This window comes from Cardiocondyla obscurior, linkage group LG19 (assembly GCF_019399895.1).
Source record: "Cardiocondyla obscurior isolate alpha-2009 linkage group LG19, Cobs3.1, whole genome shotgun sequence".
Taxonomy (NCBI): Eukaryota; Metazoa; Arthropoda; class Insecta; order Hymenoptera; family Formicidae; genus Cardiocondyla; species Cardiocondyla obscurior.
The window spans coordinates 3,895,125-3,921,378 of NC_091882.1; the positions used below are offsets into that span (position 1 = coordinate 3,895,125).

Sequence of the window (26,254 nt, forward strand, 5' to 3'; positions counted from 1 at the left end):
CATGTTCACGATTTAGAGGCAAAAACGATAGCCGTTCGTTTCGTCGAAGCTTGTTGAAATTGAAGAAATTTGCTCGATTAGACAAGCTAAAATATATTACTGAGAGATGTCTGACTTGCCATCGGTTGACTCATACTATATCGATTTCTTCGTGACTGTGTAGCAAGCAAGATGCACAACTTCCTATATTAAGGCTTCTCCACGCCAGTAGTCGACTGTAACGGCTCGCAGCGGACTTCTTCAGAAACTAAAAAATTTTAAATATATTATTTAAAGCAGTCTGCATTTTTTTAATTCCTAAAAAAAGCTATCAGTCATACATATATGCATTTTAAAAAATTGAACCAATTATATTCCTTGCACACGCGATATGCGTTATGCAAATGTGTGTGCTCGCGATTTATCCCTCAACCAATCGCCACGTCCGACGACGTCGTTATCGGATCGTATGTATGTATGTATGTATGTATGCAGTATGCACATGCATACTGATGGGAGTCAACCGATGTCAAGGAAATGTTATTTATCAGTGAATATCTCACTTTCTGGTGGTAACTAGGGAACAGCGTCTCGGAGATTGGAGTCGTCAGAGGAACAACACATGTGCCAGCTCTTTTTAACAATCGTCTCAAGCTGCGAAGGCTGTTTAATGACAAGTAGCTTTGCTTCGAGAGCGGACCGTTTTATTCCCGTGTCTCGCATTCGGCAGGATGTACGACATATGCCATCCCAGCGTGAGTAACCAAGAAGACGTCTTAGAGAATGCACGCATGCCTGTGTATGTATAAATATTTAGTACGTGTGATTATTTTGCGATCGTTCTCAATGTACGTTTGCAGTATTATCATCTGTGCAAACTCGGCTGCAATGACCCGATAAAAACGTGCACCGCCTTTTACGTCTACATTGAGCTTTGCGAAGGTATTGTGGCCAAGCTTAAACAAGTGAATAAACGTCGAATTCTAATCTTTGTCAATACTTTTTAGTCAAACGATTTGCGGACGTGAAGTACAAGTACAATGAGGAGCTCGATGTGATTTACTTCGAAGTGAAAAAAAGGGAACACTCGCAGCCGGAGATCTATGTGCCTTGGTCGACCAAGTACAACCTCTTTCTCGAAAACATCGAGAAAATGCAACAGCTATTGCAAAATGATCGGTAATCGTTATTCTATTTCGCATCTCTTTGATAACGTCATGCTTCGCGAATGTAATATACATTTATACGATGGTTACGCACTTTATTCAACAGATTGACATTTGTATTCAAATCTGAGGATAGCAGCAGTGTGTTTTACACAGTAAACGCCGGCCTCTCGAAGCCAGCAGCACCAGAAGTAAGCAAGCTACAAAAAGAAAAAACAGAAAAGAAACTTAACCTAGAAAGTGAGGTTCGGAGAAATATACCAAATATATACGAATTAGCAAGAGCTTGCTATGCCGTTTCTAAAACTGACAATTAAAATTGTAATTCCGATTCAAGGGCTACTACAAAACTTTCAGTCATTGATTTCAGTTTAGAGATATTATGATACTTTTCTTCTATCTAATATATAATTTTGATCTAATATATGTCTGCTGTTTGTACATTGGTATCTATCTTTTTTTGTTGCACACACTGCAACTAATGTATCAAACGCACAATAGTTAAACATTTAATAAGTTAAAAAATTAAAAAAATAAATTATTTAATATGTTGTGATTTTTTTATAATAAATAAAACGTGTTAGTTAAGGCAAGTGCATTTAAAAGTAGAGAAAACAGATATATTTTTAATATTTATTTTTTAAAATAGTTCACATATAATGCAGATTTTGAGAATACCTTTAAGAATTGCATAATTGTTTAAAGTGATATGTGATAAGCTGCCACTGCAAATACATGAGTTAAATAAATTAATATTTAAAGTTTTTCATTTCTAGCCATGTATTATTAGTAGACAGTACAAAATACAAGGCACATAAATTTTCTTACGTTAAAACTAATGATAAATATAGCGAACATTTTAACCAAACTTATACTTAATAATTGCTATATAATTATATGTTATAAAAAAATACATGTAACGAAATAATAATCTAATAAACAATCTTTATGAATCAAGAATAAGATTTATCTACAAAACACTATAGGATGTTTGTATATATGTACATTAAAAAGCAGATATAGCATTTGCTGCGACGGCGGCTGGCGTATGTGACTTCCCCCACTCTCGGCCACCGAGTACGGGGGGGGGTGAGTAGGCTGCGTTCTCTCTCAGTCCTCTGTAACCGGTGCTCCGTAACACATCTACGCGCGCGCTTTGTGTGAGTTTCGATGCACATCACGCCAAGATCACGTACGCTAGCCGCCGTCGTAGCACCACGAATGCCATTTCTGACGGTGAGTGTACATAAAACTTTTTTAATTATTGCATTTTAAATCATGCGTGTTATTCTATAAAATTGTTAAATAATTTAATTTTTTCTATGAAAAGCTGCGCGTAATACCAGTGGAAAAAGTAATTTGTTCACACGTAATGCCGTATTATAATGTGTATAATTTTAATATATATATCTCTTCTGTCTACAAAATTAGAGTACAAAAATAAAATCTTCAGGAACTCGATTTTACAACAACAAGTTTATAATATATGTATGCATATAGTATATAAAAACTTCTCTTAATATTTATAGTTTACTGGTGTACAACTGCAATTCTTTTTCTACGGGAAGTGTTGCAAATCGCTTATTTATATATTCATCTGTTACATCAGTCAAAGATGTCGGTTTCCATACTGGTTTTTGATCTTTATCAACCAAAAGAGCTCTGACACCTAAAATTAATTTAAAATATTAAAAAAAAAAGAAATTTAATAAGATGTACGGGATATTCTATTTTACATTACCTTCATAGAAATCACCATCTCTGGTTAGAGCAGTACAAGCTAATCTATATTCGATTTTTAAACATTCCGCTAACGATTTTTCTTTTCCTTCGTCAATCGCTTTTTTAGTAATTTTAAGAGAAGATGGGGACATTTTGAGTAGTATTTCTACGTTTTTTTGTGCCCAATCCGATTTATCTTTTTGTAACCTTCACAGAAAAAATTCATACATTCTTTCATTACGAATAAAAAATATTAATTAAATTAATTGAAATATTAGGGTATTTAACCTTTCGATTATCTCTTCAACGGATGGAGCAGAGAAACAATTTTCTATTTGTGACATATGAGGCGCCAAGCTAAATTCATGATTTAATTTTGGTTGATAATTGTTTAAGATGGTCTCAATGTCAGTTTCACGTAGCGTTAACAAATCGCGTTTTAAGTCTGCTAGTTTTTCCGATGGTACAAAGTGAGTTGCAATTCCAGCAAGGAGAACGTCAATACCTTAATAAAAAAAAATACATTTATAAGCATGTTACAAGTTTTTATAAATATATGTACCTTTATATATGTATAAGATTCTCAGCATAACCAGAATTATATACCTTTCAGCCTGTGTCCTGTTAGACCTAAATAGATACCTAATTTTCCCTTTAATCTAGATAAGAAATAAGTTGCACCAACATCAGGAAACAATCCTATTGCTGTTTCTGGCATGGCAAACAGAGTTTTCTCTGTGGCAATTCTGTATTTGCCATGTATAGACAATCCAACACCACCTCCCATTGTTATGCCACTGATAATAGCGATATAAGGTTTTGAGTATGTTCCAATTAAATAATTCATGCTGAAAAAAAACAAAAAAAAGATTTAAAAAATATTTTACTTATACAAACAGATAAAAAATACAGTTGGAGAGAAACAGACACTTTTGTAACTTACGTATACTCAGTTCTGAAAAACTGCTCACCCTGCAGTTCTCCTTTTGGTTCATTCAATGCTAAGACTAATGATTTAACATCACCACCTGCACAGAATGCTTTTTCACCTGCACCTTCTATTATTACTAGTTTTTTTGAAGTTTCCCATTGTTTAAGAGTGGAATATATTTTTTTAACCATTGACAAATTTATAGCATTCAATGCCTTAGGTCGGTTTAAAATTATTACTCCATTATTCCCAACCTATGGTGCACATAATATAATTTTAATAAATTAATTTTGTTTAGCAAAAATATAAATTTTGAAATATAATAACGTACATACATCTTTTATAACAACTTCGTCCATGTTTTTTTTATCACTGGCTGCTTCTTTACATGCTGCAATTACAGGTATATGTTATAACCTACTTATGATTCAGAAAAAAAATAAAATATTTAAAATGTTAGAATTTTTATTAATAAAATATTACAAATAAACTAGAAAAAGAAAGGATTACTGTATAACAAAAATACATAATAATTTCATAATTGACATAAATATATTTGTAAAAAAAAAAGAAGACTACTTGTGATTGAATCAGTGACATAAAAACTAGGTTCACCTGTGACAGATCCTGACGTCGATAAACATCTAATTGTAGCACGTGCGAGTGTAGTACTGGCATTAAAATGATATAATTTACCTACAATACTCTGCATCTGAAAGCAAAATTATGATATTCGTCGGTTAATGCGCAAATGTTCATCTCATATATATTTCAAGGTAAAAATTACCATATTTATAATCTAAATTACCGCAGATTTAAAAGTAATAATATGAAATTGTTTTGTTAAACTGTTAGGCTAATGTTGACACAGTATTACTCACAGTATTACTGACGTACAATAAATTGTGAGATTAATTTTCAGTTGAGATATACTACTGAAAAATAAAATAACATGACATCGTGCAACTACCTCGATAACCTCGATTGGTGGTTCAATTTGTCGGGGACGCGTGCATGGTCACTCGAGCGACATCAGTAGCATATCTAAATGATAAATCATACATATTTTAAAATAAAATAAAACAAAGTACGGTTAAATATAAATATAATAAATTAAAATAAAATAATTTACACCTCAAATATCATTGTTAAGTTTATTTTTACTTGCAAAATTGTGTGAATATTGTGAATCAGGTTTGAAGAAATTTTGTTGATTCTATCGATTCGTCGTTCCCCCATACGTTGTGTTTACGTGACGTGGTGACTTCTGGTCGCCAACTGGTCGCGCGCATGAAAACTAAGTGTAGCGGATGGACGCGTGAGCCGGGCTGCGTTTCAAAGTAACAAGGATTGAAAATAATATTCTCGGCTAACGAAATCCGCGCGCGGCCAATTTTTCATCATGCTGCAGTCAATATTCGACGATGTGAGGCGTATGAGCAAGCGCCAGGTAAGATGTTCTCGAGAAAACTACGTTCGTTCTTCAAGGTAGTCGCATATGGTGAAAATATCTGCAAATATATTTTGATTTTCAGTTTCTGTATCAAGTGCTAAGTTTTGGCATGATAGTCTCGTCGGCGTTGATGATATGGAAGGGCCTGATGGTCATCACCGGCAGCGAAAGCCCTATCGTGGTTGTACTGAGGTACGGAGCACACTTAACCTCACTTTGCCTACGTGTAGCGCACATTCTTAATTATTTTTTAATTCTACCGTCGTCGCCAGATTTGTCGAAATCGATACAGCCTCGCTTTCGTAGATGTCCTGCTCTGATATATCGTTTGTTAAATTTATTTTACAGTGGCAGTATGGAGCCTGCATTTCACAGAGGCGACTTGCTCTTTCTCACCAATTATCAAGATGAGCCAGTGAGAGTCGGTGAGATTGTAGTTTTTAAAGTCGAGGGTAGAGATATACCCATTGTGCATAGAGTACTTAAACTTCATGAGAAGTAAGTATAATTACGATATATCGAATTAAATATATAATATAAAATATAAATATTGTGGAAAGTTATTCTAATGGGTAAAATTTTTAGGGGTGACCAAAATAACACAGTTAAGTTCCTTACAAAAGGCGACAACAATTCCGTTGATGATCGGGGCTTGTATGCCCCCGGTCAGCTCTGGTTGACTCACAAGGATGTAGTCGGCCGAGCGAGAGGCTTCCTACCATACGTCGGCATGGTCACTATATACATGAATGAATATCCTAAATTTAAGTATGCAGTATTAGCATGTCTTGGACTGTACGTTTTGGTACACAGAGAATAAAATTGCTCGACAAATTTAATTATTTATGTTGCGATAAATGTAACTGTCTTTAAAGAAACGCTAAGTTTCCTAATTATTCAAATAAAAACGGATATATACATTCAAAACGATACATAATGCAACATAATCGCATATAAACGTCACTAAACTTATATTTGATATAAAATATCGAAATGCACTTCTGAAATTTATGTCAAAATATATTTTGTTTTTTTTTTACAAAATATATTTAAAGTAAATAAAAATTCACTAATAAAAAAAAAAAAAAAATGATAAACGATATAATATATTCTGACTTCATGGTTTTAACCACATTTACGATAGTAATAAAAAAAAAAAAAACACATTTTTAATAAACACAATTACCTAAAAGACACAGAATGGTTAAAAATTTCATGTTTTTTAGAAACACTTGTCTTCTTTTCTAAAAGTAAAATTAAAAAAAACTAAATTTTATCGTATGAAACATTGTAAATACTTTTACATACATATGAAATAAATTTCTAATGTTTGTATAATACGATACTATAAATCCTTCAATTTCTTCTTTTTTTGAATAATTTAAAGAACAACGTGTATTAAAACCACGCGTTTCAATTTACAATAAGTTAACTTCGCAGTTATATGACCCTATCAATAACTGATATAAAGATAAAAATATCTATTGACGGCATTTTATTAATAGATATGCACATTCAATGCCGTTTACTATCTTTGTCTTGACATATATATTTACCATATAAATGTTACTTGCAATGGTGATTTACAATTTGCATATTTAAATGATAAAAAATATAATATGCTTATTATTATATGCCATTATAAAAAAAAAAAGAATTAAATTAAATTAACGTAATTCTAAACGTATCCATAGTTCCTTAGGCGTAACGCCAAGACCTGGTAACTTATCTTGAAGACTTGACTGTTGACCCTCAACGAAGAAGAAATTAAAGTTTTGTAATAAAAGACCCAATGTCCCGAACATATTGTATCTGGCATAAGTTTCTCCTGCGCACAGTCGATGACCTATATAAAGGTAATAATTTTTTTTTTTTCATATATTATTATCAGCAATACTAACTGCAAGTTTAATTGTGAAAGATGCTGTATGGATATTAGATTAGAAATTTGGTAGACGTTGTTGAATTTTATTAGATCATGTTTATCAACTTACCAAAACCGAAGGGCATTGTAATATCTTTAGCTAATTTCCCATCTTCTTTTAAAAATCTTTCCGGTCTGAAAACTTCAGGATCGCCCCATATATCGGGATCATGATGTACCGCTGCCAAGTTAGTAAAAATTGGAGTGTTTGCTGGTATCTCATAGCCTCCTAATGTAGTATCTTTTGTGCACCTGTGAGGGATGCTAAGAGGCGTAAGTGTTTCGATTCTCATCGTTTCTCGTATCGTCGCCTCCAAGTAGGATAAACTAAAACCAAAAAAAAAAAAAAAAGAATGGATATTTATACTGCTGATAAATGAACATTAATGATGACCCACTCTTTTCTATCTTCCCATGTGACCAGTCGTCCAGTTCCAACGACATTATCTATTTCGTTTTGTACTTTTGCCATAATTCTTGGATGATGCATCAAGTATTTAATAACATGAGTAATAACGCTGGGTACTGCAGCAAAAGCGGGAAACATCATATCAATTACTAAAATGATTAATTGTTCCTCCGTAAAACTATTTGATTTATTTTCTTCGTTCAATCTTTTTAAATATCTATCGATGAATCCCCGATCATCATTCTCGGTGAAGGTAGTTTTTTGGTACTTTAAATATTCCTGTGAAATGAAATACAATCATATTTATTACTTTACATGCCAAAGCTTTTAATTTGATTTTTAATAATTATTAAAATTAAAGTTAAGGCAGTTAAAATTGTTAAATAAAGTTTGCTATTTATAGAATACAAAAATTTTTAATTAAAAATTAATTTAAAATTTATCAAAAAATAAATTTGCTAATATCGATTAAAAATAAATTACCTTAACAATATCTATCATTACGTTGCTCGCTATCATATGATTTTTGTACCCAAATATATTTCCGAAATATTTCAAGAACGGTCGTTGAAAAATGGCACCACCTGTTGTATCATTTGCTCTAAGTAGCATTATACCTGCACGGCAAAGACGTCGTGGAATATCGTGCTCGCTTCTATCAAATTTGTGACCAAACATAACGTTCCATATGTTGTTGCCTGCCGATGCATATAAAATGTCCGGAAATAATGCCAAATTGCCCTTTAGTATTTCCTATGAATAATAAAATCTCTAAGCTGCTTTTTCTTCAAAGTTTTGTACAGAACGATTTTTATTAAACAAAATAAAAAAATAGCAACCTTTTCTCCATCGTGAATAGGTCCGCTCTTTAAGATATCGAGGAATAAGGTCATCTCATCCATGATTTCGCTTTCGAGCTTTTCTTGACGTCGGCCAAATCCAAAATCGCGCATATGACGAAGAGCAAATCTTCTCTGCTCTTGCCATTTTGTGCCGTCAATAAAAAATACACCTGCGTGTATAATTGAATAACATTAAATTGCAGAAACTTATTATTTATATTCTAGTATCTCGTCTTTATCATGTACAAAGGTTTTACAATTTTAAAGAAACACAAAGTGCTTCCTCTTCATTTATCATATTAGAATGTATCGAACAGTAGATAAATAATTTAATTTTACGTTACCTAATTCTTTTCCAAAAGCTCGATCTTTTATAAAATCTGCATTCGTAATTCGTCCATCAAATTCTTCTCTTGCGAGTACTTCTTTTATATTTTTATAATCGTTCACTATTACTGTTAAGAAATCACCCATGTAGCAGCTGACGATCGTTGACTTTAATTTCTTCACGTAATAGTCGATGGCCAAATGTGGAAACGTATAATTTTTCCATAATAATAACCAGTAAGATCCTCCGATTGGAATTCTGGCGATACCTGTTTCAAACAGTGTAAGTTCTCGACATTTTACATTAAAAATTGAAAAAATAGTTTAATAATTTTTACAAATTTGAGTGACTTTACCTGGAGGTGTATTTGGTGGTTTGTCATAAACAAACTTGTATAGTTTATATATTACAAGAAGCATAAATATCACGGCTAAGAACGGCGACATGACGTGCATGGAATACGCAGTAGATATGAAATGAACGCATTACAAATCTTTTAGTGGAGAGCAAAGATATAAACAGCTTGATAATTTCTTTTCGATATAATGAGTGTAGTGTTAACGATAACAAATATTATATATACAAGGTGTCTCATCAGTTGATGCGATAACACTCGCAAAATAATAGATATTGATAAGCTGAATAAAAAAAATCTTATATCGTTTTGCTTGAAAAATTCGCAATTACTCAAATTTATAAATTGTTATATTAAGTTCTAAAAGTTATATAAAGAACTGCAATATTAATCTATGCAATTTTATAGTTATTACACGATTATTTAACCATTATTTTGTTATATAATCGATTAATTAAATAGTTACACGGATGTATAATTTCGTAGAAGTTTGATCTTTTGCATATATATATGCAAATAATTAAAAGAATTATATTCTGACAAAAAACGTTTATTTTACAAATAACTATATGATATTTTTAAATCACAAATAAAATAAGTACTTATTGTGTTTCATTTTTATCTCTGTACTAACAAAGTTCACTAATATTTCTATTAGCTCATTTTCACACACATTACATAGAATACCCTATATATACAATTACACGACTGCTGCATGTTTTATAAATTATTCAAAATACTTAATATCACCGCCCTGACACACAGTGATATTATTCAATACCGAACGCATTCGATTGTCATTGATTACCGTATAGCCTACATTCGATGATAATTGACACAACATGTAAATGCAATCCTGCAAGTAGTGCACGATTGCTGGATCCAATACCGGTGTTTCCATCAAGTCTACATGTAACTTTAAAAATACAGCATAAAGTGGAGCACAGTGTGCAGCTACTCGCATAGGAAACATTAAGAGGAACATTTTTGCCATCTAAGTAAACAAAAAAAATTAATGCAAAGGTGAGATATCTATTTTATTTATTCCATATTATATGCATAGTATTTTTAAATTGTACCTCTAACGTCGCCTTTAATGTCCTTAAATCTGTATGATGTTCGCAATATTCAGCTAGTATACGAACGAGTGCTCCACACCATTTGGCACAGCCTATATGTGTAATAAGTAGAGGTAAACTCAACATATAAACACGACGTAATTCAATGTTTTGCTCAAGTTCCATGTTTTCTATCAACGTAGAGAGAACGTCGTCACGTTCTGACCATTGCTGCAAATGTAAAAATTATAATAACATTCAAAGTTTAATGTTACATTCTGATAATACTGTGCATAACATTACCCCAAATTTTATATCACTATCATCATAATGTTCCATAGTAGCTAAAAGACTAGATATGCAGGAATACAAAGGAATAATGTATTTTACTTCCTTTTGACGTGTTAAAAGTTCCAATGCATGATAAATCAACTTAGCATAACCGGAATCTATTAATCCTTTTTGCTAAAAAAAAAAAAAAATTAGCAAATGTATAAAGCAATTTTTTTTAACAATATATAAAGATAACTATTTAGAAAAATGAGCTTTTGTTACCATGTAAGAATGCTGTATAATCTGATAAATACATTCCAAACCTATTAGTACATTATCAGGGAAATAATCATCAAGAATGATTAATGTAGTAGGTAAAACATCTCCAATATGATTAAATAAAATTGGTTTCTGTGAAAAATAAAATATATATAGATATATAATCAAATAAAATATATAATAAAAATGTAGATTGAGTTGAGCTTACCTTTGCTTCTTGCAAAATCCATCTATAACATCCTACAGCTGATGGATATGTTTTCCAGGTATCTTTTAATAATTTAGGTCTTAACATTAGCAACAAATCATACAAATTCTCTGACAAAATTTGAGAGGGGCTTTGATGAGCATACAGATCACAGAAAGTAACAAGTAATTCTTTGGAAATAGAGACACACTCTGCTGTGTTCCAAACATTCTTTTCACTATGCTCTCCAATGAGCAACAATAAATTCATGCTAAATGTTCTAACTATCCCTGTGGCATTGACCAGCTGCAGATGTTTCTCCTTGCAACTGTTGGAAATATGTTCCAGCATAGACTTGACATTATTTAGGTTTCTTTCCACAACAATCCTGTATTCCTTAAAGTCTTTCTCCTCACATGGACGTTCCTGCCCGACTGTTCTTTGTGGTGCAAAGCTCGCTTGAATCAAATCTATGCATGGTGTCCAGGAGGAAACATCCTCACAAAAATCGTTCCTAATTCTTAAAGCCTCTAACTCCTTCAATAAGTCATCCATTTTTAAATATATATCAGAAGCAATTGTATGGCACTCTCTCGTGCTTTCGTAGGTCGTTTTGTCCAGGTGTATTTCAGACAAGGACTACTTTGCAAGCCACTTTCAAAACGATCAACCGTCTTGATTCTTGAACAGCATTCTGCCGGGTGCGATTAAAACCCTCGAATCACTTTTAGATGCCAGGTTGGGAGATCTACGAATATCGTGGGTGGACCATCAAGAGTCCTGCTACAAGGAATGCGAGATACTTTAAGGTTGTTTTCCCAGGATGCAAGGTAAACGCGACTGTCACCGGGGGTTCGAGACGCGAGTCGCAAACGTTCACGGAAAGATGAGAGTAACCACAATCTCCACAAAATGACCGAATATACGGGAAAGCGCAGCGTCCGAGCGTAGTTGAGTCAAATACATGATGTCTTTATGATATAAAGTGACGTTACGTTTGTAATTTGTGCGATTGCGATATCTCGCCCAAGATGTCCATGTGCGCGATTCTCGCGACTCACATTCGAGGTCCAATCAGCGAACAAGAGTCAACGAAATACTGCTGTACGCCAGAAATTTCGTAAATTCTGAGTCTATTAAATTTGTTAACCATTAATTGCTCATTATAAAATAAATATCACTTGCGGCTAGACAAAGGCGCGCGCGGAGAGATCGCGAACAGACTGAAATGATATCGATAGCGACGTTCGACATATTTAGTGGCGGAGCGGAGGTGCGCTCGCGCCTGCAACCCGTAGTCGCAGATTTTAGACGTGTAACATACGCACACTAGGCACAATGCCGTGTCCGTATGTGCTCGTAGCGCCTGCTAATGCTTCGGACGCAGAGAGCCCAACTCGGAATCGCGGCTTCCACGCGTACAGATATAGAGACTCGTCCGTGTGAAGCCAGCGTTTCGGCTGCGTCCGAGGCATTAGCAGGCGCTACGGGCACACGCGGACACGGCATTGTGCCTAGTGTGCGTATGTTGCCTGCAACCCGTAGCCGCAAGTGCAGCGACGGTCATTTTGTACGTACTACCGTACGGCGTACGCTTTTTTACATGATTTTTGGGAGCTCGGTAATTATGAATTAATGCGGCTGGTAGTAGCTGGTAGTTGCAAATAATGGCTGAGTACCGTTAGTTGATTTTTTTTTCTACTCGTTGCTTCTTCTGTCGTGAAACCGTTCGCGTTGTTGCGCGCAGTTTTCAGTCGTCACGTCACGTCGGTCGCGATCGTGCGAGCGGAAAACCGGACATCGACGGTCGAGGCTCGAGCGAGTTGCGTTTGTGCTCTGTGCGCGGGTGTACGTGTGCGCGCGCGTACGTATCGTATTGTCTCTGTCCATCTTGTCTCCTATTTTTCTTTCGACGCCGCGCCCTTGTCACATTCTAGTTTTTCCAGTCATCTCTACCGTGTCCCGGTCGCTTTGTGAACAAGGTACCGAATGTTTTTATCCTGTAAAAATTGGCTCGTGCTGCGTTCGTGTGAGGATCGATTAAAATGATTAAACTGTGCTCGATGAATGGCACAATCGTTCCAAATTGTACCGTCCACAAACACATTTTTACCTGCGCAATCGCTTTTATTTGTACTTTATTTCGCCACACTTTTACAAGCTTTATTTCATATGATTTTTACACACAGCGATGTTTTTACATGTATAATATTTATTAGCTTTGTTTTCCGTTTACTCTGTACGAAGGATCAGGATCTTACTGCGTGTCGTCCGGAGTAGGCAGCGATTCCGAAATCATGGCAGAATTGGCGGCACTCTTGCGACACGAGATTCCCGAGGGAAGAAACAATCTTGCCGATAGCCACACGAATCTGGAAAGAGTGGCAGAATATTGCGAAGCAAATTACTTTCAAGCTGAAAACAAACGGATTGCACTGGAGGAAACTAAGAATTACACCACACAATCTTTAGCTAGTGTTGCATATCAAATAAATACTCTGGCGTATAATTTTCTTCAATTGCTGGACTTGCAGACGTCCCAGCTCGCCGAAATGGAGAGTCAAATGAATCATATTGCACAGACAGTCATGATTCACAAGGAAAAGGTGGCCAGAAGAGAAATAGGTGTCTTGACAGCCAACAAGATGACAACTCGCCAGTACAAAATTATTGCACCTGCCAATCCTGAGAAGCCAATTAAATATGTAAGAAAGAGCATTGACTACACTATCCTAGATGAAATTGGTCATGGGGTACGCAGTTGTGGCACTCCACGTAGCAAGCAGAGAGGAGGTAGTCAGGGCAGTGTTCAGAGTTTAGGTGCTGCTTCTACAGGTTCAGGATTAGGTGCTGCAATGGTAGGACCTGCTCCTACTACTAAACCACCCACACCACCTCAAACAGTGAGAACTGGTGAGAATTATATATATATATATTATAAATATACATTATACACAGATATACATACAGAATGTTTGGCAGTTAAATTATATATATATATATTAGTGAGAATTATATATATATATATATATTATAAATATACATTATACACAGATATACATACAGAATGTTTGGCAGTTACATATAAACGAGAAAAATTTCCTTGTCTTTATTTATGAGAATAATCTGTAATAATACCAAATATTCTGTATGCCTAGGGTGTCCCAAAGTATTTCTGGGACACTCTTTGTAAGAGCTAAGAATTGTACAAGTACTACGCAAACTTGTAAAGGTGTACTTTTTCAGTTGCGGTTATAAAAAATTAAAAATCATTTCGCTAACGCAAAGGTATTTACTGCTTCTTGGCTGCATGTGTGTATTTTCTTTCTTTCAGCTTCTAAATGTTACACCAATCTATTTGTCACATTAAATGTTATATGTGTCTTGTTAATTTTATTAATAATATCGAAAAATAATTTGCCATATTTTTTATTTATAGGAACATTGAGTAAAGGCTCGCGCGAATATAGGACTCCTCCAGCAGTTGCCCCACCACAAGTTCCTAGCCATTACGCGCCCAACTATCCGCTCGGCCATCCTAGGCGAGATCGCCCGGGATACAGCACTTTACCGTTGCATGCTCACAACACGTCCCACTCGAGTCACAATACCAATCATAACGCGCATGCCAATACCATCAATCAGCATCCCATGCCGCAAGTAGGAACGGTGCATCCTCTGCAAAGTCATCCGCAAACGCCACCACCAGCACCGCCCAGCGTCACCGCGGGCTATGTGCAGGAGCAACATAATAGTATGCCTCGTAAGTGGCAAGCGATATAATTAATAATTATAACGTACGTTATAAAATATTAATGTCCTTTCGTATCAGCTCCACCTTCACCTTTGGTTGGATTAGGTGATATGACGGAATACAGTGGACATCATACCTTGCCGCACAGACTTTCACATCAAATTAGCCGTGGGAGCGGGGCGAATAGTCCACCCTTACCGCCGCCGCCACCGCCAGAACAGGAGGAACATCCACAGTTTGGTAGACCAACTCCATCTGGCGCTATAATGCCGATTGTTCCAGATGAAGAGGATCTACCTGGATGGGTGCCGAAAAATTATATCGAAAAAGGTACAATTATAGAATTTATTTTCTATTCTATTATTAAATATTTAATCGAGAAAATTAATATAATATTGGTAATATAATATATGTAACACTAAAAATTATAATTACAGTGGTGGCTATTTATGATTATTACGCGGATAAAGAAGATGAGCTAAGTTTTCAAGAGAGTTCTGTAATTTACGTGCTCAAGAAAAACGATGACGGATGGTGGGAAGGAGTGATGGATGGTATTACTGGATTATTTCCAGGAAATTACGTTGAACCATGTGTATAACTACATGCAATAATTGGCTATATCAAAAAATTAACAGAAGACTGCAATTTTTAAGCATTTATGAGATACGTATTTATTATCAATTGCATTTTTATATTAATCGATAATTGATTACGAATGAAAATTATTCTTTATCTTATTTCCATTCGCGTAAATAGAATATTTATGAGCACACAAAAAATGCTCGAAGCTCATAAAACATAAAAGATAGTTTTTGTCTTATAGACATTTTTATTAATTTAATTATTTAAAATAAAATAAAAAGAGATAAAGCCACGTAAGTGCTGTAACGGCATATGGATGGTATCGTATATATTCATGCGTACGTTAATCAACAATAATCTGTAAAAAATGCAAGATGATGCAGAGATCGAAATATCATAAATTTTCATATAGAATTTTCCATTCTTCATCACTGTCACATAGCGCGATATCTTGGCGCGCCTATAATCGTGCGAGTGCCGAATGGGGAACAATGTTACATGAACGTGTATAATGAAAATATGTACGGTATTTGATTATCGAGAAAATTTAATCAAGCGAGTCCCGAATCAAACACTGGATAAGTAAATTTTTATATTAAGCTAAGAAAATGTATTTTTCTGCATCTTTAGTACTTTCTTGAATAGTTATCGAATTATATAGCAATGAAATTATATATTCTATTATATATAAGACGCATGTTGCAATAGACATCTTTTACCTGAAATCATTTAAATTTATGTAATTATATCGCAGATTATGCGAGTATTAATAAAAAAAAAATTTCAAATAACATTTATAATAGGGAATATAAATAAGTTATTTTGTTATTTCTTCTGTCAACTTTATTAACATAAAATAAATTTAAGATAAAAATGCGTCTATTTAATGTTCAATAACGTGCATCAAAGTTTAGTTAACGTGGCATTTTATAAGTTCTCTTCTTATGTATCGCAATTAATGAATTTTCATATATAAACTTTCTACGCGCGCATTATTGGTCAGTTAAAAATAAAATCAGTGTTTTTTTTGGGATATTTTTTTTCTCTCTCTTTTTAGGAAAAACATACAAACATGATTAAATACATTTTGAATAGCTAAGACGAATCAATCGATGGGTATTGGTAGAGTAGAGAAATACTCCTGTGCCTTTTTCGCAGCAGAGTATTCTAGATTGAAAATGGGATGGATCACTTCGACTTTATTCGTGAGCCTTCTTCCGATGATCGTCTTCATTAATGAATTTTGCGCAATCGATAATCCACTAAGAACGTAACACGTATGATATATGTCACGATTTCTGAAAGTAGAAAAAAAAGACGTAATTAAAATTATTCGTTAACGAAATACCATTCGTAATAATCGTAAATGCGAACGTGATGACGTACTTTCCCGGTTTATCCAGAAGACCGCCATGTGGATTCTGACAACATGTTAATATATATTCTTGTAAGGCCTCTTGGTTGAACAACCAGTGTTCGGAACTATTAAATGCCTTTCCCTGCATTGATAAGATAGCGGCTATCAATGGGAACGTTCCACCTTGCCAAAACGAATAGCATCCGTCCACTAATTTGTTCGTACGTCCTTGAAAACCACCCTCCAGACGCATTTGCTTATTAACTATCCACCTCAATAACTCCGGTAAATGGCAAAGCTCTGTTTTTCCGAGCATTACGAGTGACGCCAAAGCGCAATACGCGTATCCGCCGTGAGCCTCCATTCCTGGGCAACCACCGAAGCCACCCTCCCACGTTTGACATTTAGCTATCCATTCGGCAGTATCTTTGAACATATCTGATGTATACACGTTTGTCAACTTGGCGGCAGTGAGAGCACAATATGCTCCACGTATGTCTACTTCGCCGTTTTCGTGCATGCAGAAAGAGCCATCTTCTTTATGCAAGGACGATAGAAATCGTTTCAGGTTTTTCCTTAAATTATTATAATTTTAATCTTTAAGATTTTATACGAAATTTTTTTTACCGATAGTAAAGAGAATTTTGTTTTATTTTACCTATCTATTACATTATATGCCTCTTGTGTCCCGATAGTGCATAGTGCATTTACTGCAGCATATGTAGACGCTAAATGTGGATATTGTCCTGGACCACCTCCAAAACCGCCTGTCGGCGATTGACACTTGCCTAGAAAGCCTGCTATCTTAGAATATTCTTCATCTTCCAATCGCTCTTCTAATATCGCAAGCGAGTGTAATATCCAAAAGCACAGCCACGGTCTGCTGGAGTCTAAACACTAGCATCGTTACAAAATACTTGATAAATCTCATTGCAAAAAAAAATTAAAATCTTTTCTTTCATCTCAATTTTACAAGTTATAAAGTAATAAATACCTCATAAGTATCATTTAAATGAGTTAATGCTTTCTTCAAGAACTGAATATGTTTTAGCCTAAGTAAAACAGGCTCTCCTTCTTTACACGATTGGTAGTATTTAAGCACAATGTCTTCAACACGGGCCTAAACAGATACGTATATATACAGTGACTCCTAAAAGTAATCGGATATAAATAAATTTTTACTATAAAGTGGTGTATTTAAATAAGAAATTAAAGAATTAGATCGGCTCATTTTTTTTTACGATACATTGTTAATTTTACTTTAACATTGTACAGAGTTACTTTAATAAATTAATACATGCATTGTTTAATAATTAATTTAACAAAAACATAGTGATTTATCGTCTTATAAAAGTATTCGGACGTTAAATAATAATAAAATAAAAATAAAATTAATATTTCGTTGGATAACCTTTCGATCTAATACATATTTTAGGCATATTTAAACAAATTTTTTGCAAGTATTTTACGTTAAAAAAAATTTGTTTAAATGTGCCTAAAATATATATTAGATCGAAAAGGTTATCCAACGAAATATTAATTTTATTTTTATTTTATTATTATTTAACGTCCAAATACTTTTATAAGACGATAAATCACTATGTTTTTGTCAAATTAATTATTAAACAATGCATGTATTAATTTATTAAAGTAAATCTGTACAATGTTAAAGTAAAATTAACAATGTATCGTAAAAAAAATGAGCCAATCTAATTCTTTAATTTTTTATTTGAATACACCACTTTAAAGTAAAAATTTTTTGGTGTCCGAATATTTTTCGGAGTTATTGTATATTAGAAAATAAATTGCACAAGCATAAAAATTATGATACAGACTACTCATAGACAAGTAACAAATGCAAGAATGAGATATCTAATAACATACATATACATCATTGGTTTATTTTATGATACGAGGACCTACCTACCTGCTCGTTTGTCGTTGCGGTTTTGAGACCCCCATCGTTTTGTCGTTGTTTTAAAATTTCCTCGTAACTCCTTTGTTTTGGTTGAAACTCTAACTCCAAGTCAGACATAATCTGTTAATCACAAAAATGACAATGATTAAACGCAGTTTATCAATGAGAACAATCTTTTTTTCGCCAAATAAAATATTTTTATAGACATGAACATAATTTCTTCTACAATTTCAGCGCAAAGCAACCAAGAAGTACGAGATTCTTTAGAGGTTAAGAAACCTGCCTTCCTTTCATCTCTATCTCCGCAATCATCAATTTTACATTCATACATATCGTTACGTGCTTACATATTATTATATTTACTGAAATTTACTTACATTTATATTTATTAATTAATATTGTATGTACAACGTTAACTGGTATTACAGTTACACTCATAACCTATTTATTTTGTTAACACAGCGGCACCGAATGACACCTGTGCGCGAATCAGATAGCTCTCAGCACAATGCGACATGACGTTCTCGATTTCTCTAACGAAAGAAGCTACGGGTAATGCAAGCCAAGAGATTGAATATAACGTAACGTTCCTTGCAGGTTAGGCAAAACCGACGTTAACCTGCTACGTCCTCGCCAAGGAAACCTCCCCCGAGTCACGTTTAAAGGCTAATCCAGACATTCTAGACCGATCTGCGTAGTTGCGTAACGCCGCTCAGCCAATCATGCATTCAGTACGTGAACATGGCGACGTCCTTCAACCGCATGATTGGCCCATTTTTCTATCAGGCGCGATTAGCGCTGGCCTCGAGTACAGTCCGCAACATTTACGCCTGAACAACTCAAGTCTATTACTTTCCAATTATATCATTTTAACACGTGAGACGAGACAAAAGTCGAAAGGTAAACTAAAATAATTTAAATAATTTTTTTAAGCGACAAACGTGGCTCAGAATCGTTCGCGCACTCCCGGATCGGAAGTGGTCAGCCTCCGTTTGCGCTCGCGCGCAAAGGCGTAAATGGGGTTGAGTGTACCGAACGAGGCACGCGTTTACAGCGGGATTAGCGGGGCGACCTGTCGGCTGTCGGCGGCGAGGTGGCAGGAACAATTGAAGAAGACGGAATTTCTTCTTCGATCACCCCGCGTAATTGAATAGCGGTGATTATTGGGCAATTCGAACGGCGGCAGGTGTGCGAGAGTGAACAAATGTGGAGTAACTCTAATTGTAAACGGATCTGCGACCGCGACGCAATTGGAGGCGCGTGAGGGAACGAAGTTTGATCGATTGTTTGTTTATCGCGAGGTACGTTAGCGCACTTTGCAACGCGTGTTTTCCTCCCCCTCGTCACTTTGTTCCACGTCATCGTCAGATTTACTTAAATGGGCTGGTCCTCTCTCTAAGCCACGTTGAATACTCGTAAGGAAAAGATTAAAACCTACCATTGCGTCGTAAAAGACCTCGATGAACTTTCGTTGAGACGCCAGCTTTTTCGTTCGCTTGAAATGAAAGGGGGTAATGTAACGTTTTTAACGTAACATTTTTTTCAGGTGAATCTCACGCCACTTGTTCACGGAGGAGGCCTCAGCGGCATCGTTGTCACGCGGTTATAAACGAGCGTTGGAATAATGGAGAAGCCAATTTCATCGGATATAGTTATCATCGCTGGCAATTCTCATCCCGAGCTCGCCAACTTGATTGCAAAGTAAGTGACGATCGGTAAAACGTCTTGTAATGGCGATACTTTGATACGTGTTATTGTTTCGTAAGATTAGCGCCGTCAACAGCAGTCTGTTTTTTTAAGAATATTATGTTACCAGTTTTGTGAACTTGGGGAGAAAAAAAAGAAAACTATCGGAGATAAACAAAAAAGGATTATATTCTTTAAAGAATTTAAAATATCACTTTTAATTCAATTTAAAATGAGCTTTAATATGTACGGCCCGTGGGTAATTAATGTGGTTAATTTTAAGTAAAATTAATGAAAAAATATTTTATAATTAACATGAATTTTTTTTTATGTTTAAAGTCGTTTGGGAGTAAAACCTGGTGGTTGTGCTGTATACCACAAGTCAAATCGTGAGACAATGGTAGAGATAGGGGATTCTGTAAGAGGCAAAGATTTGTATCTAATTCAAACTGGTACAAAGGATGTGAACAATAACATAATGGAACTTCTCATTATGGCCTATGCATGCAAAACGTCTTCAGCCAAAAACATTGTTGGGGTAATTCCATATTTACCTTATTCCAAGCAGTGCAAAATGCGCAAACGTGGTTGCATAGTATCTAAGCTTTTAGCAAAAATGCTATGCACAAGTGGCCTAACTCATATTATTACCATGGATCTTCATCAAAAAGAAATCCAAGGCTTCTTCGACGTTCCTGTGGATAATCTCAGAGCTAGTCCATTTCTTCTGCAATACATTCAAGAATCCGTATGTAATAAAATTTTAATACGTTTATTATTGCAATTATGTATTATAAAATTGATCTTGGATTGCAACAGTTATTCGTTTTAAACCTCGGTATCTTAAATTGAAAACAAACGTAATATTTTCTTTACATTTTTACAATTAAAGATATAATTTTTTAAAAATATATTTGACATATTTAATTATTACTTCACATATATGTGTTTTATTTTATACCAAGCTCTTTTTATATACATTATATCTTCTCTTTGTTAGATTCCTGATTATCATAATTCTGTGATCGTTGCAAGAAATCCAGGTAGTGCAAAGAAAGCGACCAGCTATGCCGAAAGACTGCGCCTAGGAATCGCAGTAATTCATGGGGAACAGAGAGAAGCTGAGTCCGATATGAATGACGGCCGTTACTCGCCACCTGCGCTAGCATTAGCCGCGCGGACGATGGAGGTTGGGGTGGGGGTGCCTTTACATCCAGCAAAAGAAAAACCTCCTATAAGCGTTGTCGGAGATGTCGGAGGCCGTATTGCTATTATGGTGGTAAGTAAAATAATATATTTTTATCATTGATCATGATCGATTTGTCGAGAGAAATAAATTTGCAGGATGATATGATAGATGATGTACAGTCTTATGTGGCAGCTGCCGAAGTTCTTAAAGAAAGAGGAGCTTATAAAATTTATGTCTTAGCCACGCATGGTTTGCTTAGCTCGGACGCGCCTAGACTCATCGAGGAATCCCCGATTGATGAGGTAATACATTAAAGCAACAGATATATTAGCAGTATATTAAAATAATTAACTAATATGAAGAAAAAAAATGGCTTTACTAAATTTGTCTCAGGTTGTTGTAACCAATACGGTTCCTCATGATGTGCAAAAGATGCAATGCCCAAAAATCAAGACTGTTGACATCAGTATTCTTTTAGCGGAGGCAATTCGACGTATACACAATAAGGAATCGATGTCTTATCTATTTAAGAATGTAACTTTGGAAGATTAGGAACTAGATGATTGCACGTGAGAAGTTACAACTTGATCATGAATAAATGACAATTGAAAGTCACAAAATTTAATTCCGGGGACCATGTCCAGAATACATATCCGTCTCTTAATTTTCTACACTATTTTTATATTTTTCCAACTCGTGAAATAATAGTGAACGTATAAACTAGTCTCTTGCGTTCAGTAAAGATAATCGGCCGAATATCTTGATGTATATTTACTTTGTAGCCACCTTTTCTCTAGTACATATTATAATAGATTAATATAAAACAGCCAATTATGATCGTATCAATACGAAATATAGTTGTTGCAAAGAATAGATATTGTAAAGTTTTAGAACTCTAAAGTTATTATAGACGTGTATTCTGTGCTTACCAGTGATCTAGTGCTAATTTTATTGTACAATTTAAAATGTATTTTAGATCAAGACTTAATAAATATATTTCAAGATAGAAACATTTTTCTGTAAATATATAACTATTAAATAAAAAGAAATAAATATGTAAAAAAAATTACGTGCATTTCCGGCGGTGATAGTTGCGTCGATAAAAATCACAAGTTATATAAGAAATTCTACATATACATATACGTATACTTGAATAAAAGTGCGTTGTCATGGAAACCCATACAGGGTTTAAATCAATGTGCTTTCCTTTGTATTCTACATAGAGTTCATATAAGCATTTACTTATATTTTAATTTTATTACTTTGATTCTAAAACAAAAATATATTTCAGATAATATGGCGTTGGATCTCGAGTTAAACAAGATTATTATTTCGTTGCAAGCGGAAGAAAGGAGTCGTCGCAAACAAGCGCTAGAAGAAATACTGAAAAATATATCTCAAGAGGAAATATTAGAGAGACCGGATCATCTAGTTAAAATATGGGAGAGTGTACACAGATTTATAGTTAGAATTATTAACGATGATATGGAAACGTGTCGAGATCTGACTGTAGAGATATTACAAATATTTTTGCAAGTTTTGCCACCCGATGACAAACACATAATTTACATTTTACCGATAATGTCTAAACGACTAGGCATGCAGGAACTGATTGAACCGTCGGAAGAAGTGCGACTGAAATGTGTCTCTCTTTTACGAACGATAATTCTCAAGTACAAAGATTTGTTGGGACCGTACGTTCAGGATGTAACGGGAATATTAACACGCACCGTTATAGATAATTATCCGAATGTAAAAAAAGAAAGCTGCAAATGTATATCGGACTACGCGAAGACTCTATCAAGACATTTCTATTCACAATCGGAATATTTAATTAAACCAATTTTGACCAATTTCACACATCAACATTACAGAGTTCGGCTTGCTGCTGTTGAAGCGATAGGACATGTCATTCAATATGGCAATAGTAAATCAGTGGAGGAAGTATCAACTCCTTTAGCACAAAGGCTCTTTGATCAAAGTGGAATTGTTAGAAAAGGTATGTATTACGCAATTAAACATTTTGTAGTTTTGTAATTTTGCAATTTTTTTACATCATATAATTCTACTTATTAATATTTTATTATATTTTTAATTTTTAAAGCTGTAATTGAAGTCTCAGGCCATTGGTTAGTAAAACTACCTGACAGATATGGTTGGTGGCACAGACTTCTTCCTCTGATCATGACAGGATTACACGACGAACTTGCAGAGATTCGTAAGAGAGCTGCAGATTTGTGGGATGCTGCAGGCAAATTATATTTGGAAGAGAACGAAAATGATGAGAAGTTAAAAGATAAAATGGACTTTCTTGTAGAAGATCTGGAACATTATCCTCCCGAGAGTGAGTTATTTTTTTAATTTAAAATTATTAACAAATAATTCAAAATATCATACAAGTTTAATCACGTAAGATTATTATTTATAGTTTCTAGACCAAATTTAGGATGTCGGGTGATTGCTCAACAGAATTTATGTAAGCTTATTAACGGCATCAGTGTAGAGCTTGGAGATTGGTTGCCAGACATACGTGTACGGTCTGCGCAATTACTTTGCGTATTGATATTAAATGTTGAGGAGAACGTTACGCAACATATTGAAAAACTCTTGCCGCCTATGTATCGGTAAGATTTATCTTATTATTTCTAGAAAAATTAGATAGAATTTAAGAGCTAATTATTTCTTATGAAAATTATTTTATTTTTATTATGATTTTTATAATGAAAATTTTTCTTTATGAAAAAATCTAATTACAATGCTATTTATCGTAGTGCTTGCAATGACGAAGACAGGAGAGTCGCCAATTGTGTGGAAACTGCGGCGCGATATCTAGGCTACTTTGTACAGCCTAAGATTTATTGCCACTTGGTCCTACCTACTCTAGACGAGAGTCCGACAGCCGGACACTTGCGTGTCTTTGCGGCGATCATTAGTGGTAGTGAACGGAAGGCTTTGTCACAACACTTGGACGAAATTGCGAATTTCTTGAAGCAACCGGACATTTGTCGGAGTAAAAAAAGCAACTATCAACGTCAGATTCTGCTTTGCTGCAATTCTCTTCTTGTAGTTTGCAAAGAGGTCTGGATATAATTTCTTTTTTTTTTATTATACACGCATTTATTATACTTGTATGCTTTCGTCAAATTTTTTTTTATTTTATTTATCGATTAATTAATTTTTTTACTTAATTCTGAAATCTAACAGCATATTGTAATCTGCAGGACTGCGTAATGGTTACGCAAGCATTATTTATCATAATATTCACCACGTACGCAATGAGCGCAGAGCCTCTCGTTCGCGAAGAAGCTGAGAGACTTTTAGAGATTCTCGTCGACGTCAACTCGCTGAGGAATGTCCAAGATCTCTTCTGTCATTATGTACGACCACTGATAATGTTAATTAATGAAGATTGTGCCTCGTGGACGGTTTACAGCGCGGAATCGCAAATTTTCTGCGCCTGTTTAAGTCGTTCTGAAGTCGCCATGTCGCGTAATATGGATCTCGCGTTGTCTGTCTTCAAAAAGACCATGGGCAAGGACGCCGATCCCGAGCTGAAGCTGCGATACTTTATTTTACTTTCGGAATACTTTCTGAATAATCAGAATTTACATTGTCATATCGAAGACCCGCATAAGTTCGTGAGCGCGATTATCGAAGAATTAATCGTGCCTGGACTTATTTGGGCAGCCGGTCGAGCAGCGGAAGCGATTCGCACGGCCGCTGTTGGCTGTCTCTGCGCTATTTTGCAAAACAAGGTAATGAATTCTGAAAATGAGAATGAAGCGGATTCGTTCAAAAAAGAAAAATCCAGAGTGTCTATCACAACGGAGCAGTTCCTGTCCATTTTTGACGAGATCGCGCCCGTTCTGGTCAGCTTGATAGATGACAAAGCGAAGAAAACCCGACTGTATTCCATGCGTGCTATCTGTCTGTTAGTAACGATCGGACAGAAGTTGTCTTGTCTGAACGACGAGCACATTTATCGCACGTATCCAGTGATACTGAAAAGACTCGACGATGGTTGCGACGACGTTCGTTATGCCGCAGTGGAAGCACTCGTGGACGTTTGGAGCGCCGTGCCTCAAGATTACGATACTGTCGCCGGCAGAAGCCACGTCGATGCTCTGTATACGACGATGATCATTCACCTGGATGATCCAGAGACTCGTTTCCAAAAGATAATGCTGGGTAACAGTTTCATCTTTTCTGTGCTTTTTTTTTTTTACGTTGATTTGCGAGCAATAGATTTCTTTTTATTTTAATTAATAGAAATTATTACTAAGTTTTCTCTACATTATTTTTTTTTCAGATGCATTGAAGCTTGTCGCGAAGATTTATCCCGAATTACTGCATCAAAAGCTACACAGCTGCCGACCGAACTTCAGAAACAAAATTGGAGTAGACGCACTATTGGAATATTGCCAGAATATATTCAAACGGAATTAAATTCTCTCTTTTTCGGAAAAAAGTTTCTGCAACCAAGTAGATTAATTTTGCATGTGTATTATCTTCAATATAAGTTATATATAGGTGATTTTTCTAAGTACAATTTTTTTTTTTTTTTATTATACATGTTGAACTAATTAAAATCATGTTTCTTAAATATAACTGTAATAAATATAATGTCATAAAAATATTTAACGCTGGCAAACTTTCCTGTAAATTCGCTCGAATTTTAGGCAAATCGACTCCCGGTTTTGATTTCAAATAACAGTATAGTTCTCTAGTGAGATTGATTTGAGCGCCTTTTAGGTTAACAAATGTGGCAGCTGATGGCAGCTCGAGAAAAACATTGCGGCGAGGCCGGCGAGTGAAATAAAGTGAAATGAAATGAAATTAAATGAAATAAAGGTGCTTTC

At 34.9% G+C, this 26,254-nt stretch overlaps 8 protein-coding genes across 23 annotated transcripts; 4 read left to right on the forward strand and 4 right to left on the reverse strand.

Moving 5' to 3' along the window:
* Positions 1–65: 65 nt before the first annotated feature.
* LOC139110086 (uncharacterized) lies at positions 66–2,108 on the forward strand. The gene is made up of 4 exons (XM_070669652.1): positions 66–734; positions 840–921; positions 987–1,158; positions 1,252–2,108. Exons 1-4 carry the CDS (start codon positions 711–713, stop codon positions 1,460–1,462), a joined length of 489 nt encoding a protein of 162 aa, XP_070525753.1. The 5' UTR covers positions 66–710; the 3' UTR covers positions 1,463–2,108.
* A 410-nt stretch (positions 2,109–2,518) lies between these two features.
* Hibch (3-hydroxyisobutyryl-CoA hydrolase) lies at positions 2,519–5,028 on the reverse strand. 6 transcript variants are annotated; one of them, XM_070669620.1, is made up of 9 exons: positions 4,933–5,028; positions 4,769–4,842; positions 4,414–4,510; positions 4,134–4,189; positions 3,811–4,052; positions 3,474–3,715; positions 3,156–3,372; positions 2,887–3,074; positions 2,519–2,814 (listed from the first exon to the last, which is right to left on the reverse strand). In XM_070669620.1, exons 3-9 carry the CDS (start codon positions 4,508–4,510, stop codon positions 2,669–2,671), a joined length of 1,188 nt encoding a protein of 395 aa, XP_070525721.1. In that variant the 5' UTR covers positions 4,769–4,842; positions 4,933–5,028; the 3' UTR covers positions 2,519–2,668. The 6 variants fall into 6 exon arrangements, with proteins under 6 accessions (XP_070525721.1, XP_070525722.1, XP_070525720.1 ...); XM_070669621.1 differs by having other exon boundaries at positions 4,680–4,842; XM_070669619.1 differs by having other exon boundaries at positions 4,607–4,842.
* A 45-nt stretch (positions 5,029–5,073) lies between these two features.
* Positions 5,074–6,090, forward strand: Twr (signal peptidase complex catalytic subunit SEC11 homolog C twr). Its single transcript, XM_070669650.1, has 4 exons — positions 5,074–5,248; positions 5,334–5,443; positions 5,600–5,749; positions 5,837–6,090. Exons 1-4 carry the CDS (start codon positions 5,201–5,203, stop codon positions 6,069–6,071), a joined length of 543 nt encoding a protein of 180 aa, XP_070525751.1. The 5' UTR covers positions 5,074–5,200; the 3' UTR covers positions 6,072–6,090.
* Positions 6,091–6,522: 432 nt separating this feature from the next.
* Positions 6,523–9,545, reverse strand: Cyp304a1 (Probable cytochrome P450 304a1). Its single transcript, XM_070669608.1, has 7 exons — positions 9,110–9,545; positions 8,771–9,022; positions 8,424–8,596; positions 8,068–8,337; positions 7,574–7,863; positions 7,246–7,502; positions 6,523–7,097 (listed from the first exon to the last, which is right to left on the reverse strand). The coding sequence occupies exons 1-7, from the start codon at positions 9,207–9,209 to the stop codon at positions 6,919–6,921; spliced, it is 1,521 nt and encodes a 506-aa protein (XP_070525709.1). The 5' UTR covers positions 9,210–9,545; the 3' UTR covers positions 6,523–6,918.
* A 93-nt stretch (positions 9,546–9,638) lies between these two features.
* Positions 9,639–12,216, reverse strand: LOC139110066 (TELO2-interacting protein 2). The gene is made up of 5 exons (XM_070669614.1): positions 10,928–12,216; positions 10,723–10,851; positions 10,471–10,632; positions 10,189–10,398; positions 9,639–10,103 (listed from the first exon to the last, which is right to left on the reverse strand). The coding sequence occupies exons 1-5, from the start codon at positions 11,459–11,461 to the stop codon at positions 9,837–9,839; spliced, it is 1,302 nt and encodes a 433-aa protein (XP_070525715.1). The 5' UTR covers positions 11,462–12,216; the 3' UTR covers positions 9,639–9,836.
* A 125-nt stretch (positions 12,217–12,341) lies between these two features.
* On the forward strand, positions 12,342–16,278 carry Abi (tyrosine kinase Abl). 5 transcript variants are annotated; one of them, XM_070669612.1, is made up of 5 exons: positions 12,342–12,476; positions 13,154–13,819; positions 14,346–14,669; positions 14,739–14,990; positions 15,098–16,278. In XM_070669612.1, exons 2-5 carry the CDS (start codon positions 13,204–13,206, stop codon positions 15,259–15,261), a joined length of 1,356 nt encoding a protein of 451 aa, XP_070525713.1. In that variant the 5' UTR covers positions 12,342–12,476; positions 13,154–13,203; the 3' UTR covers positions 15,262–16,278. The 5 variants fall into 5 exon arrangements, with proteins under 5 accessions (XP_070525713.1, XP_070525714.1, XP_070525711.1 ...); XM_070669613.1 differs by having other exon boundaries at positions 12,383–12,527; XM_070669610.1 differs by having other exon boundaries at positions 12,471–12,586; positions 14,766–14,990.
* On the reverse strand, positions 16,063–19,210 carry Fntb (Farnesyl transferase beta subunit). Its single transcript, XM_070669617.1, has 6 exons — positions 18,898–19,210; positions 18,530–18,640; positions 17,597–17,722; positions 17,261–17,499; positions 16,632–17,177; positions 16,063–16,543 (listed from the first exon to the last, which is right to left on the reverse strand). Exons 2-6 carry the CDS (start codon positions 18,635–18,637, stop codon positions 16,351–16,353), a joined length of 1,212 nt encoding a protein of 403 aa, XP_070525718.1. The 5' UTR covers positions 18,638–18,640; positions 18,898–19,210; the 3' UTR covers positions 16,063–16,350.
* A 347-nt stretch (positions 19,211–19,557) lies between these two features.
* LOC139110055 (phosphoribosyl pyrophosphate synthase-associated protein 2) lies at positions 19,558–26,248 on the forward strand. 7 transcript variants are annotated; one of them, XM_070669585.1, is made up of 7 exons: positions 19,563–19,935; positions 20,067–20,221; positions 20,546–20,954; positions 21,207–21,485; positions 21,551–21,697; positions 21,789–21,964; positions 22,687–22,810. In XM_070669585.1, exons 2-6 carry the CDS (start codon positions 20,145–20,147, stop codon positions 21,945–21,947), a joined length of 1,071 nt encoding a protein of 356 aa, XP_070525686.1. In that variant the 5' UTR covers positions 19,563–19,935; positions 20,067–20,144; the 3' UTR covers positions 21,948–21,964; positions 22,687–22,810. The 7 variants fall into 7 exon arrangements, with proteins under 7 accessions (XP_070525687.1, XP_070525685.1, XP_070525686.1 ...); XM_070669581.1 differs by lacking the exons at positions 19,563–19,935; positions 20,067–20,221; positions 20,546–20,954; positions 21,207–21,485; positions 21,789–21,964 and adding exons at positions 23,500–23,739; positions 23,824–24,019; positions 24,167–24,473; positions 24,617–25,583; positions 25,705–26,248 and having other exon boundaries at positions 21,606–21,697; positions 22,687–23,394; XM_070669580.1 differs by lacking the exons at positions 19,563–19,935; positions 20,067–20,221; positions 20,546–20,954; positions 21,207–21,485; positions 21,551–21,697 and adding exons at positions 23,500–23,739; positions 23,824–24,019; positions 24,167–24,473; positions 24,617–25,583; positions 25,705–26,248 and having other exon boundaries at positions 21,821–21,964; positions 22,687–23,394.
* The last annotated feature ends 6 nt before the right edge of the window (positions 26,249–26,254 follow it).